At 49.4% G+C, this 13842-nt stretch overlaps 1 protein-coding gene across 1 annotated transcript; it reads left to right on the top strand.

Moving 5' to 3' along the window:
• The first annotated feature begins 4737 nt into the window (after positions 1 to 4737).
• Dhh (desert hedgehog signaling molecule) lies at positions 4738 to 9618 on the top strand. Its single transcript, XM_048444652.3, has 3 exons — positions 4738 to 5341; positions 8045 to 8306; positions 8564 to 9618. Exons 1-3 carry the CDS (start codon positions 5039 to 5041, stop codon positions 9187 to 9189), a joined length of 1191 nt encoding a protein of 396 aa, XP_048300609.1. The 5' UTR covers positions 4738 to 5038; the 3' UTR covers positions 9190 to 9618.
• Positions 9619 to 13842: the final 4224 nt, after the last annotated feature.

Genomic DNA, 13842 nt, shown 5'->3' with positions numbered 1-13842 from the left:
TTTGGATTGGAATCGGGCTTGGTGGCAAGTGCTTTTATGTATTAATCCACCTCCCCAGCCCTGTTTTGTTTTGAGGTCTCATTATATAGTCCAGGTTGGCCTCCAAATCACAGCTGTTGCTACCTAGCCCCTTTAAAAAAAAAAAAAAAAAAGGCAAACAAAAACAATCTGAGCAGGTATACTGGTCCACACTTTTATTTTATTTATTTTTTTAAAGGTATTTATTTATTTAGTATACAATATTCTGTCTGAATGCCTGTAGGCCAGAAGAGGGCACCAGACCCCGTTACAGATGGTTGTGAGCCACCATGTGGTTGCTGGAAATTGAACTCAGGACCTCTGGAAGAGCGGGCAATGCTCTTAACCTCTGAGCCATCTCTCCAGCCCCTGGTCCACACTTTTAATCTCAGCTTGTGGGAAGCAGAGGCAGGTAGATCTCTGAGTTCAAGGCTAATCTAATCTATATAGTAAGTTCCAGGACAGAGACACGTAGAAAGACCCTATCTTAGAATTTTTGTTTATCTGTTTTTTTTTAAGGATTTTTATTTATTTATTAAGCATACAGTATTCTGTATACTTCACACTAGAAGAGGGCACCACCAGATCTCATTATAGGTGGTTGTGAGCCACCATGTGTTTGCTGGGTCTTGAACTCAGGACCCCTGGAAGAACAGCCAGTGCTCTTAACCTCTGAGCCATCTCTCCAGCTCTGTTTGGTTTTTTTGTTTGTTTGTTTGTTTGTTTTGGGTTTTGGATTTTGGTTTTTTGGGGTTTTTTTTGTTTTTTTTTTTTTTTTTTTGACAGGGTTTCTTGGAACTCACTCTGTAGTTCAGGCCAACTGCCTCTGCTTCCCAAGTGCTTGGATTAAAGGCATGCACCACCACCGATGCAGGGTTTGAAATTTGTTTGTTTGTTTGTTTGTTTTTCGAGACAGGGTTTGGTTTCTCTGTAGTTTTGGAACCTGTCCTGGAACTAGCTCTTGTAGACCAGTCTGGTCTTGAACTCACAGAGATCTGCCTGCCTCTGCCTCCTGAGTACTGGGATTAAAGACGTGCGCCACCACCGCCTGACCTCAATTTTTTTTTTTTTAAGATATGCTTTTAGCCTGGCAGTTATGGCGCACACCTTTAATCCCAGCACTTGAAAGGTAGAGACAGGCGGGTCTGTGAGTTCAAGGCCAGCCTGGAACTACAAAGAGAGTCCAGGACAGCCAAGGCTACACAGAAAAACCCTGTCTGCTTATAGCTCTCAAGTATGAATGTCTGTGTGCAAGTATGTGTATGTACTGTGTGCATGTGTGATGCCTCCTAGTGTCCAGAAGGGGGCATCACTGGAATTACTGAAAGTTGTGAGCCACCAAGTAGACACTTAAGAGCCAAACACAGGTCTGCAATAACTGCAAGTGCTCTTAACTGCCTAGCCATCTTTCTAGCACAAAAGCTTGGCTCTTATTTATTCGGGTGTACATGTGTGTACATGTGTCCCAGAGAGGGAGGGTGCTGCCATGGAGACAGAGTTACAGTTCGTTGTGAGCTAGGAGAAACTTGGGTCTTCAGTAAGAGCAGAAAGTACTCTTACATGCTGGAACATTGAAGCACGATTAATAAAAGCTCAGAGACTGATAATTGGGGTTCAACCTGAAGACCAGAAAAGTAAAGCGGCCAGCCACCGGCTCTTACCTCGACCTCAGTCTGAAAATAGCAATCATGCCTCCAGGAGTCTCAGAATGAGAGCTCTCTCCTGTTTTATAATCCTCTATAGGACTGGGATTAAAGGCATGCACCACCCGATTTCTATGGCAACTAGTGTGGCTACTGGGATTAAAAGTATGTGTTACCACTGCCTGGTCTGTAAGACTGACCAGTGGGGTTGTTTTTCTTACTCTCTGATCTTCAGGCAAGCTTTATTAAGATACAAATGAGATTCCATTCTCTCCAATTACTTGCGTTTAAATTTTTATTTATTTAATTTTCGGTTTTTTGAGACAGGGTTTCTCTGTAGCTTTGGAGCCTGTCCTAGAACTAACTCTTTTTTTTATTTTATTTATTTATTTATTTATTTATTATGTATGCAGTGTTCTATCTGTGTGTATGTCTGCAGGCCAGAAGAGTGCACCAGACCTCATTACAGATGGTTGTGAGCCACCATGTGGTTGCCAAGAATTGAACTCAGGACCTTTGGAAGAGCAGGCAATGCTCTTAACCACTGAGCCATCTCTCCAGCCCCCCTAGAACTAACTCTTTAAAATGTTTTATTTAGATTTTTTTTAATGTCTTGAGTGTTTTGCCTGAATGTATATCTGCACACCACATGGGTTCAGTGCCTGAGGAGACCAGAAGAAGATATTGTATCCCCTGGTGTGGGATATGGACTGCTGAAACAGCTGCCAAGTGGGTGCTGGGAACTAAACCTTGGTCTTTTAGAGAAGCAGGGACCCATCTCTCCACCCTTAATTATCTTCCAGTAGCAAACACAACGCATGTTATTGTCCTGGTTTTGTCAGCTTGACACAAATCTAGACATACCTGGGAAAAGAATCTAACTTGAGGAAATCCCTCTATAAGATTTGCCTGTAGGCAAACTTGTGGAGCATTTTCTTTAATTGATGTAGAAGGGCCCAGCCTACTGTGGGCAGTGCTACCCCTAGGCAGGTGGTCCCAGGCTGCTGAGAAAACAGGCAGAACAAGCCCCAAACTCCTCCAAGGCCTCTGTTTTGGGTCCTTCTTCTAGGTTCTTGCCTTGAGGCTTTTGCTCAGGATTTTTTTTTTTTAATATGAGTGTTTTGACTGCATATATGTATGTTTACCATGAGCGTGCCTGGTCCCCCGGGAGGTCAGAAGAAAGTGTCAGATCCCCTGGAACTGGAGTTCTGGATGATTGTGAACCACCATGTGGGAGCTAGGAACAGAATCTGGGTCCTTTAGGAGGAGCAGCCAGTGCTCTTAAGTTCTTGTCCTGACTTCCCTTCATGATGGACTGTGATTGGAGCTTGCAAGCTGAAATCCTTTCCTCCCCAAGTGGTTTCTGGTCTTTTTTGTTTATCAAAACAACAAAGCCCAGCAGATAGCTGTGTGGCTGAGGATGAGGAAGTCTGTCCATCTGCAGGCTGCAATCCTCAAAGGAGCTGACTTAGTGATAGGAACTGGTGGGTAAGTGTCTCTGAGAGGAGGTCTGGGGAATTGGAACCAGATCCAGAGGGAGGAGATAGAGGACACAAGGTGAAGAGAACTGATCCCCATCCTCTTACAGACCAAGATCTTAGGTGTCCACTGCCTTTCAACAGCTTCAAAATGCATTGTACAGGATGAAGTACATACTTGTAATTCAGCACTCAGGATTTCAGGGCCATCTTCTTTGGTTGGTTGGTTGGTTGGTTGGTTGGTTGGTTGGGTTTTTTTGAGACAGGGTTTCTCTGTATAACAACCATGACTGTCCTGAAACTCACTTTGTAGACCAGGCTGGCCTTGAACTCACAGAGATCCACCTGTAACAGTGTGTGTCACCACCACCAGGCCTTGGGCCAACCATCTTAACATAGCAAATTTGAAGCCAGATCAGCTACAAATGACTGTCTCAGACAAAACAGAGAAATAGGGATATATATCTCAATTGATAAAGATCAATTGTGTGCCTGCCTAGCATGCTTGAGGTGCTGGGGTTTTTATTTTTATTTTAAAGGTTTTATATGTATGGGTGTTTTGCTTGCATATCTGTGTACCAGTTGCATGCCTGGTGTCTGAGACCAGAAGACAGCATTGACAGCACCTTCTCCCCTCCCCCCGCAACTGGAGTTACAGAGAGTAGTTAGCCACCATGTGGGTGCTAGAATGCTAGAAACTCAGGTCCTCTGGAAAAGGAGTCAGCACTCCTAACTGCTGAGCCATCTCTCCAGCCCAAGGCCCTGGTTTTGGCCCCCAGCACATAAACCCAGTGTGGTGGTAAATCCCATCCCTGGGGAGCAGCTGGAGACAAGAGGGGGTAAACTTTTCAAGGTCAGCCTTCTGTGATGTGAGTTCAAGACCAAGCCTGAGCTACATTAGATTCTGTCAAGGGGGGGAGGGATGAAAAGTGACCCTTGAGTGCCTGGCAAAGATTGGACTGGCAAGTTGGATGAGCAGGTCAAAGGTTTTGCCACACCTGATGAACCCGAGTTTAATCACTAGAGCCCACAGTGAAGACAAAGCTGATTTTCAAAAGTTCTCCGACTTCCACTGTTGTGTTGTGGCGCTCACGCGCACATACACCACCCCTAAGCTGGCTTGTGAGTGTCCAGCTCTGTTCCTCAGAAGATACAAATTCACCAAGGAAAATGATGCTCTGGGATCCACTCCTGGTCATGGATGACTGTGGAGAGAGAAGAACCAGGGAGACCTGAGGACCACAGAGGAGGGAGGCTTTGATTGTATGCCCAAAGGGCTTGGATGGCCTTGAGCAGAAATTGGAACTCAGACTTCCTGGATGACAGCAGCGGGCATGGTCTGCCAGAGTCGACTTTGGGAGCAAAGACTAGCAGAGGAAGATAGTTTGGTTCCTAATTTAGACTCGGAGGTAGAAGGATGCTTATCCAGGCAGCCAGGACTGTAAAGCTGCAAGGATTTCCTAAGCAGGTGCCTGCCTGGTTTCCAGGATGAGACACACTTCAGTGAAGAATGGAACAGTGGTGACCGCTAGATCCCCCGCCTGGGTGGGAGAGGGCGGGACAGTCCTGGGAGAAGGGCGGAGGGCGGGGCCAGGGACCACTTAAGGCGGGGTCAGGGCGGTTCTGGGAGCACCGGAGCTGGGCAGCAGGGGCCGGTTTGGCCGGCACTCACCCTCGACCCACCTGCCCTGTAATGGTAGTCTATCAGTGGTAGGTTCCAGGTTCCCCGGGGCATGTAGGCAGAGTCAGTGGTTGCCAGGTGTTCGGAGTCACCAGCGCTCCAGGTACTCTGGGGGCTTGCTTCTCTATCTGCGGTGCTGGCTCTCGTGGAGATGCCCAATTGACAGGAGAGCTAGTGAGGACCAGAACGCTCCCCTTTGACCCAATTCCACTGTGCCCATGGCTCTGCGGGCCAGTCTGTTGCCCCTGTGCTGCCTGGCACTCTTGGCACTGTCTGTCCAGAGCTGCGGGCCGGGCCGGGGACCGGTTGGCCGGCGGCGATACGTGCGCAAGCAGCTTGTGCCTCTGCTGTACAAGCAGTTTGTGCCTAGTGTGCCCGAGCGGACCCTTGGTGCGAGTGGGCCAGCGGAGGGGAGGGTAGCAAGGGGGTCCGAGCGCTTCCGGGACCTCGTACCCAACTACAACCCCGACATAATCTTCAAGGATGAGGAGAACAGCGGGGCTGATCGCCTGATGACAGAGGTAAGGAGCGCTTCTCCCCACCTGTTCTCGTGCACATCAGTAACTCCTCCTCGGTTTTCCTACCTGGAGTATGAACTGTCACTTTATCGCCTGAGACCTTAAACTAAAATAAAGTAAGACCTCCTTCATCACATCCTTCAAGAAAGCAAATAACCTGCTGGCTGGTAGTGGTTTGGAGGTATCCAAACGGCAAAGGCTGGGATGGGGAGGGGGAGGAGGAACTGACTAGTGAGAGTGAATCTGGGAGAGGCTGGAGTGAGGGCGGGGAAAGGAGGATGGCGGCAGGCGAGACGGGAAATGGCTGAGGCGTGGACCGGGGGTCAGCCACCGAGCCAGGCAGGAAGGGCTGGGGTGAGCTGGGGGCCAGGAGCTGGCTAGGGTAGGTAGCCTACAGAAGGCTTTACACTTAGCCTGGCTCTTGGCCTGATGTCCAAAAGTTCTGAGTCAAAAAGAAGGGGGCTGGAAAAGGAATGAGCCAGAGTCAGGTTACCAGGCAGGCCATCTTCCTGAGAATGGGGTGGTCAAGGATTGTCCTCCGTCTTGAGAGAGGTGTCCTAAACTAGGACAGGCCTGTATTAGGGTCTAAACAACAGACTTTGGGTAAAAAGTAGTCTTCAGAACAGATAGATGAACCTTGAGACCTTTGCCTTGAATAAATAATTAAATTCAATTACCAGTATGGAGCACCTACTACAGATGGGCGCTGAACCTACCTGGAATACGGTGGACAATGACCGAAAAAGAACCCCCACTGGCCATGTTTTGGAATGTCAGAACTGAAAGGAAATTCAGAAGACATATTTTTCCACCCTCACTTTTATCTGAGAGGTGGGCCCCAGGGGGAAAAAGCAATTTAATCAGGGCCTCACAGCTAATTCATGGCGTTGCCAAGACTAGAATTCGGGACTCAGGGTTCCGAGTCCTATATACTTTCCATTACACACCTAATTGTGTGTGCAGTAGGGAGGTGGGGGAGAGGAAGGGGTACGGATTTCCTCTGACTGCCATAGCTTTCCAGGTTACTTTGTTAGGAAAACCTGCACAGGGAAGAAAGATATATATTTTTTTTATGTAGCCCTTATGGGCTAGGAACTTGCTATGTAGAACTCACAGAAATCCTCCTGCCTCTACCTCCTACTTGCTGTGGTTAAGGGTGAGAACTAATCACTCCAGGGATGAAGTCATTCTCTTTCTAGAAATCAGAAAGGAGCATTCCTTTCCACCTTGGCCATGGAACTTTGTGGTGCTTCCCTCTGGTTGAAACCTGCAGCAGAGGGGCGAACAAGGGACAGGCTCAGGAGGCCTCCAGAGGCCCGGGGCAACCCCCCCCAACACACACACACCCAGTCTTGCTTATCTCCCACACCCTGGCTGCAAAAGGACTCTATTGAGTTGGCTCCTCTGTTCTGGGCTACTGCCCCCGCAGGTCAGGGCCTTCTTAGGGGACAAAACGACACCAAGTTGGAAAGAGTACCACTTGTATAGCGCCTCTTCAGAGGTGCAGCTGACTAGAAAAGAGGGTAGGAGGAATGCCCATTTAGCAATCCAAGTTCGAGGTGAGAGATGGAAAGGGACAAAGAAAAAGAAGTTGATCTCTGCGCGCCTCCTGCGCTCCTGCTCCCTTGGTGTCGCGGCTCTGGTGCGCCAAGGTCTCCAACTCCCAGACCGGAGCCGCCAAGATAACCGTGGCCTCCCTCCCCCGGGGGTGGCTCCTTTTCCTCCACTCCCACCCTGCGCGGGAGGTGGAGGTAGGTTCTGCCATTCTCAGGTGCTGCTCCTCCTACGCCTCTAAGGGCGGATTCTGAACCAGAGATGGGAGAGTTGGGGGCTCTCAGAACTGACACAGTGGCAGGCTGGCCACGCTGGGGGAGGGGACCTGCGGGGCGGGAGCAGGGATGTGGGGCGCGGCGTTCTGCCCTTTCCTCTCCCTGAGCCGGGGCGGCTGAAAAGCGCCTTTGTAGCTGGAGCTGCTGAGTCCGCTTCTCCCGACGCGTTCCCGGCCTCGGCCCGAGATTCTCGCTTAGTTAAGTCATCCGGGAGAATAGCCATTGTACTTCATGCAGCCCCCGCCACCCGACTCTTTTTCCAGCAGCCTTGATCCCACGCGGCTCTTCTTGGGCACCTCTGTAGGGGCGCACCCAGACCACCAATGGGTTAATGCTAGAGGCTGAAAGGAGGAGGAGGAAGGAAGGAAGGAAGGAAGCGATGCCCAGTGCCAGGGAAGGCAACCAAACAAAAGATGAATCAGACTGAGGGAGGGCAACTGGGGCCCGGGGCGGGGGTCAGGCTTAAATAGGACTCGATTCGGGGAGCCAGGCCCTCCCTAGCCAAACTTCCATCCTCTCTCCTATGATTCTCTCTTTGATTGGACTGAGGTCTTGGAACAAATAAGGGTGAGATGTAGGCACTGAAAATGGGGGAAATAACTAGGTGTGGGGACACCCTCTCATCTTCAGAGGGGTTAATCCCATGGTTTGGTTCTCTAAGCATGCCCTGGCAATCAAGTACAGATTGGTGACTACACCTATTCAAATTCTCGCTTCCCCAGGACACTGAGAAACCGGGAGGGAATGGAGTTGGTCCAGAGAATAAAGATGCACTGATGCCTTACTGGTCCCTTGCACCTCACCCTGCCCATCGCCTGCCCGGTGGTGGTGATGGTAGTGGTAGTGGGGAAACTGGCTGCTTTATTCCCCCCACTAGCGTTGCAAAGAGCGGGTGAACGCTCTAGCCATTGCGGTGATGAACATGTGGCCCGGAGTGCGCCTACGTGTGACTGAAGGCTGGGACGAGGATGGCCACCACGCTCAGGACTCACTCCACTACGAAGGCCGCGCCTTGGATATCACCACGTCTGACCGTGACCGCAATAAGTATGGTTTGCTGGCGCGCCTAGCAGTGGAAGCCGGCTTCGACTGGGTCTACTACGAGTCCCGAAACCACGTCCACGTGTCGGTCAAAGCTGGTACAGTAGACGCCAGATGGTCCATCCAAAAGGGGTTTTCTTGGGGGATAATCTCCTTACTACGCTCAAGGGACCAAACAGGCATTAGTGTTGTAAACCACCTTTTCCACTTACACTCAAGGTGTGACTAGATCCCTGGAAATTGAACTATATCCCGTGACTAGTGAGGTCTGCGTTGGGCTTCACCCACGTCTTCTAGAATCTGCTCTAGTATTTGCTGATCTGGTCTTAATCCTCCTTATGGCTGTGCCTTGCAGATAACTCACTGGCGGTCCGAGCCGGCGGCTGCTTTCCGGGAAATGCCACGGTGCGTCTGCGGAGTGGCGAGCGGAAGGGGCTGAGAGAACTCCATCGTGGTGACTGGGTACTGGCCGCCGATGCAGCGGGCCGGGTGGTACCCACGCCGGTGCTACTCTTCCTGGACCGGGACCTGCAGCGCCGCGCCTCCTTCGTAGCTGTGGAGACCGAGCGGCCTCCGCGCAAACTGTTGCTCACACCCTGGCATCTGGTGTTCGCGGCTCGTGGGCCAGCCCCGGCTCCAGGTGACTTTGCACCGGTGTTCGCGCGCCGGTTACGCGCTGGGGACTCGGTGCTGGCTCCCGGTGGGGACGCGCTCCGGCCGGCTCGCGTAGCCCGTGTGGCCCGCGAGGAAGCAGTGGGCGTGTTCGCACCGCTCACTGCACACGGGACGCTGCTGGTAAACGACGTCCTTGCCTCCTGCTACGCGGTTCTGGAGAGTCACCAGTGGGCCCACCGCGCCTTCGCTCCTTTGCGCCTGCTGCACGCGCTCGGGGCGCTGCTCCCCGGGGGTGCGGTCCAGCCGACTGGCATGCATTGGTACTCTCGACTTCTTTACCGCTTGGCGGAGGAGTTAATGGGCTGAGCATCCGAGTATAGAAGTACTCCAGGCTCTGGGCGAAACCGAAACCGAGACGTGCTAAGATCTGGGGATGTGGGCAGCAGGTGATGCTGATTGGGAAAGTGGGTATGGAAAGAGACTAGAGAAAAAGACGAGCTGGAACTTACTGGTTTAGGGGCAACTTTTAGCTGAGAGGAGTGCTCCTCCGGTCCTTGATAACTGGGTTTGCTGATAGGCACTCATTAATGAGGACTTTTTTGCGTCTTCCCCAGTGCCCCAGTCTCACCCGATAATTTTATTTTCTATTTATAAATTGTAATATAATGATCTGGTTGCCCAGTCCACCAAGGTGAGGACCTGGAGTGTGGCATTAACACTGTCTGACACAGCCAGTCAATCTGATGCCTCACGTTCTCCTGCAGGTGGCTTAATAAAGGGAAGGTTTATTGGAAACCACCTTCACTCAGGCAATTCACCTCCAAAGAGGAGGAGAATCTGGACTACCCAGAATCAACAGCTAATGCCCAACTCTCCCTTCTTCCACAGCAGGATCTTTCAAACCCTTTTGCTGCAGAGGGTGTCGCAACCCATCAGCAACAGACCAGAAATGCCCTGCCCTGTTTTTGGTGCTGGTCTCACCCCCATCTGGGACCAAAACTGTTCTTATGAGTACACATCCCAACTCGGGGGTGGGGGTGGGGCTTACCGAGGGAGCCTGAAGGCTGATGCTCAATGCATTTGGAGTCTTCTATGAGCTGTTTGGGCCTATCCCTGACGACTATAAAACAGCCCAGCTGCCTCCTGCCCGCTGATGAAGCGGTCTGATTTTCTTTTTTCTGGGATTTGGCTAGGCCAATTTATGAATCATGGGTGTTCCTTACAGTTTACACACATATGTGGCCTAAACAAAAATCCTAGAGTGACCAGGAATGGTGGTACCCACCTATAATTTCAACACTCTGGAGATGGAGAAAGGACAAAACAGGAGAACTATGAGTTCAAGGTAACTTAAGCTGCATTGTAGGAGAGAGAGAGAGAGAGAGAGAGAGAGAGAGGAGAAGCTGGGGCGAGAACAGGTTTTGGCTTGGGTGTATCTGAGGGAAACAGATTCCTGTCAAGTTCTAGCATTACAGTGAGAGTTTCTTCCTTGAGTGCTGCTCTGCCTGCTTCTCATCCTCCACTTCCTTTCCCTTCTGTTACTGACTGTGTTTCTTTGGCTTGGGGGTTGTGGGGAATCTTGGTATTTTAACACAGTAGACACCTGAAATGCAGGTAGATTGATGTCCCTAGCTAGAACTGCACAGGTAGGGACCACTCTGGAAGTGGGGTATGTAGGATCCTAGGGACAGTCAATGTACTCCCAGGGCCTGGGCTGAAACCTGCTACATCTTGTTGCTAGGAAGATTTACTCTGTTCCGAACTTCTGAGCCTAGGCCGTTCTATGAATACCCTGCCCTCTGGTGGCATTCAGGAGAATTCTAAGCCTAGGGACACAGACAAACAGTTCCCCCCCCCCCCCTCTCTCTCTCTCTCTCTCACACACACACACACACACACACACACGCTGGACCAAAGGGGAATGTATTGCATGGTGCAATGGACTTGCTCACAGGAACCATGTCTGAGGAGGCAGAACTGATGCACGGGGCTTGTTAAGCCTTTAGCATTGTTCCAGCGTTGGAAGACCTGAGGGACCTGCTTGCTTTTCTTTCAATCCCTGGCATTTTTTATAGCCTCGTTCAGCTCTGTGGCCCTGGGAATCAGGAGAGATAGGTAATATCTATGTCCCTCACTCTGGTGACTTTCAAATGCTGTGGCTCAGAGGTAAAAGCAAATAGAACTCCAAACAGTGTCTGATGAAGGTCCTCCCATTCACCAATATCCTCAGCCTACATCCTCTGGGTATCCATTACCGACCTGCCTTCTCCTGGCCTCGGAGACACATCCCAAACAATAGTCTTTTCTACTTTCTTTCTTACCCTCCTCTTGTCTGCTTCTCTTAGATCCTGGTACCTTTTTTCTTATCACCCAGGTGATGAGCAATCTGATAAGTTAGTCCTTCTGTGTTGCTGGATGACCTGTGTTTACTACATCTCCTAAGTATTACTTGTATCTAAACTATTGAGACTAAGGCTTTTAACCAGAAAACCATAATGGCTGACTGGGAATATAGCTCAGTAGCAGAACATTAGCCCCCAGGCTCAATCCCCAGTACCTCTCAAATGGTAATATATATATATTTAGGGATAAAGAGAACACATTGGTTTTCTTTTTTTATTATTTTTTAAGATTTATTTTATTTATTATATATACAGTGTTCTGTCTGCATGTATCCCTGCAGGCCAGAAGAGGACACCAGATCTCATTATAGATGGTTGTGAATCACCATGTGGTTGCTGGGAATTGAACTTAGTACCTGTGGAAGGGCAGCCAGTGCTCTTAACCTCTGAGTCATCTCTCCAGCACCCCCCACATTGGTTTTCATTAAATCACATCCTGTAGGTTACTTCCCAGGCTGGAGGTTCACATGCCCCCTCTAACGTCATCCCTTGAGGCCCCTCCCCTCATTCTGTCCCCTTGAAGCTCCTTCCAGCTATCTAAAAAAAAAAAAAAAAAAAAAAAAAAAAAAAAAAAAAAATCCAGCCGCTGTCTACAAGCAGATAAATGCACCACGGTTGAGGCCGGCACACTAACTTGCCACACAGCGCCTTCCAGCTGCAGCAGCTCTTTCCAGCGCAGGAACTCAGCAAACATTGCCCATGCTCTGCATTCTTTTCTCGCTGCTGCACTGCTTCCTGCGGTCACACTCCACTAGGAGCATTGCCAATGCAAGCAGCGAGGGGCTGAGTTTTGTTTTGTGTTTCAAGATGAGCACGATAGCTGGTGCCCATAATCCCAGCACTGAAGGCTAAGGAAGGAGAATAGTCTTTAGTTCAAGGGTAGCCTGGGCTACCTTGTGAGGCCCTGCCACAAACGAACTTATTTTTTAAAAATCAGATGCACTCTGACACATTTGAATTTATTTATTTAGAGACTTAGGCTCCCCTTGATCTTACACTATTTCTGCCTCAGAATGCTCCTGCTTCCAGAATGGTGGGGTTGCAAGTGTCTTAGAATGACAGTATAATTGTGCTGGTGGTGGTGGTGCACACCTTTAATCCCAGCACTCTGGAAGCAGAGGCAAGCAGATCTCTGAATCTGAAGCCAGCCTGATCTACAGAGTACCAGGATGACCAGAGCTACACAGAAAAACACTATTTCAAAAAACTATACAAAAAAGGAAAAAAGAAAGAATAATTACAAGTAATTGTGGCAGGGTACCTTGGTCTGTTAGTTCATGGCTTTAATTCCTACACTTGGGAAGCAGAAGCAGCTGGATCTCTGAATATGAGGCTAGCCTGATCTACTGAGAGAACTCTAGGCTAACCAGGACTACACAGAGAGAACCGGTCTTAGAAACAATAACAAACCTTCCAAGACAAAGATAGAAACATTTTGAGTGAGAGATGGCTCAGAAGTTAAGAACAAATGAACAAAAAATAAAACACACACACATACACACAAAACAAAACCCAAGACTAACGCTCTTTCGAGAATTTCAGACCGTTTTGATATAGCCCTGACAAGATCTCTACATACAGGGCCATCAGGGTTAGGGCCACTACCCAAAGGTTAGCTGACTTTAAGTTCATTCTTTCCTCAAGCAAGAATTGCTGGACACTCACAGTTATACTGTGCTAGGCTTTGAAAACCACACAAAAGACCAAGAAACCACATTCTAGAGAAGTAACCATTAATGTATAAATGCACAGGCTTACTAAAGCAATATTATTATCTAGGAGAAACCCAACTGGCAGCAGACGCCATATTGGTGCAGAGAAGGCCTTGCGGATAGAGAATGGTTGAAAAAGGGTTGCTGATCATTATATAGACAGGCAAGGTTGGAAATGGTGTCTCAGGCAAGAATTTGGCATCTGGGAGGATGTGTGGCCTTTGACAATAGAGATGCTGGGACTATGTGGTTTATGTTTCCTGAGGACTCAGTGCACATTGGACCGTATTCTAGCGTGGTATGTGCATTCTCATTCAGTCCTCACAATATGACAGCAAACCCACAGATGAGAAACCCAGGAAGACACATATTTGTTTGCATTTTTAACCCTTCCAAGACATGGTATTCTTCTGTAGCCTAGGCTTAGAGTTCATGGTGTTGCTCAGATTGGCTTTAAGCTCCAGGCAGCTCTCCCGCCTAGGCTCTGGAGTGCCGGGAGTCCAGGCGAGCCACCAGGTCCAGCTCAAGGCCAAGAGCTGTGAGCCGTTCTCCTAGGGTAATACAGCCAATGCGTGATAGAATGGGGAAGGTGTACACGAATGAGAAGAGTGTTCTGATGGCTGCGTGGGATATGAGGTCTTACGCTGCCATTCATTTTGCTTGGTCCTCTCATTACATCACTATAAAGCCCACACAGCTCCCCCCTCCCCGCCTCACTTCAAAGTAGCAGAGTCATTTTATTTAGAGCGGAGAAGTAGAATACATTACATGAGAGCAGTGGGACACATGGGTGAAGATGCTCAAGGGACACTCACAGCTTAAAGACTTAGCTGTGGTGGCAACGGTAGCTCAGGGCTCAGGGCTTTCATCCCATCACTTGGAGGCAGAGGCAGGCAGATCTATGA

The sequence above is a fragment of the Myodes glareolus genome, chromosome 19, assembly GCF_982192425.1.
Source record: "Myodes glareolus chromosome 19, mMyoGla1.1, whole genome shotgun sequence".
NCBI classification, from domain to species: domain Eukaryota; kingdom Metazoa; phylum Chordata; class Mammalia; order Rodentia; family Cricetidae; genus Myodes; species Myodes glareolus.
The sequence above is the reverse complement of the archived record's forward strand: the minus strand, read 5'-3'. Positions and strand labels throughout refer to the sequence as shown.

What these genes read in the sequence shown, in the direction of transcription:
- Dhh (XM_048444652.3), top strand. Translation starts at nt 5,039, where the DNA reads ATGGCTCTGCGGGCCAGTCTGTTGCCCCTGTGCTGCCTGGCACTCTTG. An exon ending in CTGATCGCCTGATGACAGAG is followed by an intron (nt 5,342 to 8,044) that starts GTAAGGAGCGCT and finishes TCCCCCCACTAG; the next exon opens with CGTTGCAAAGAGCGGGTGAA. An exon ending in CCACGTGTCGGTCAAAGCTG is followed by an intron (nt 8,307 to 8,563) that starts GTACAGTAGACG and finishes TGTGCCTTGCAG; the next exon opens with ATAACTCACTGGCGGTCCGA.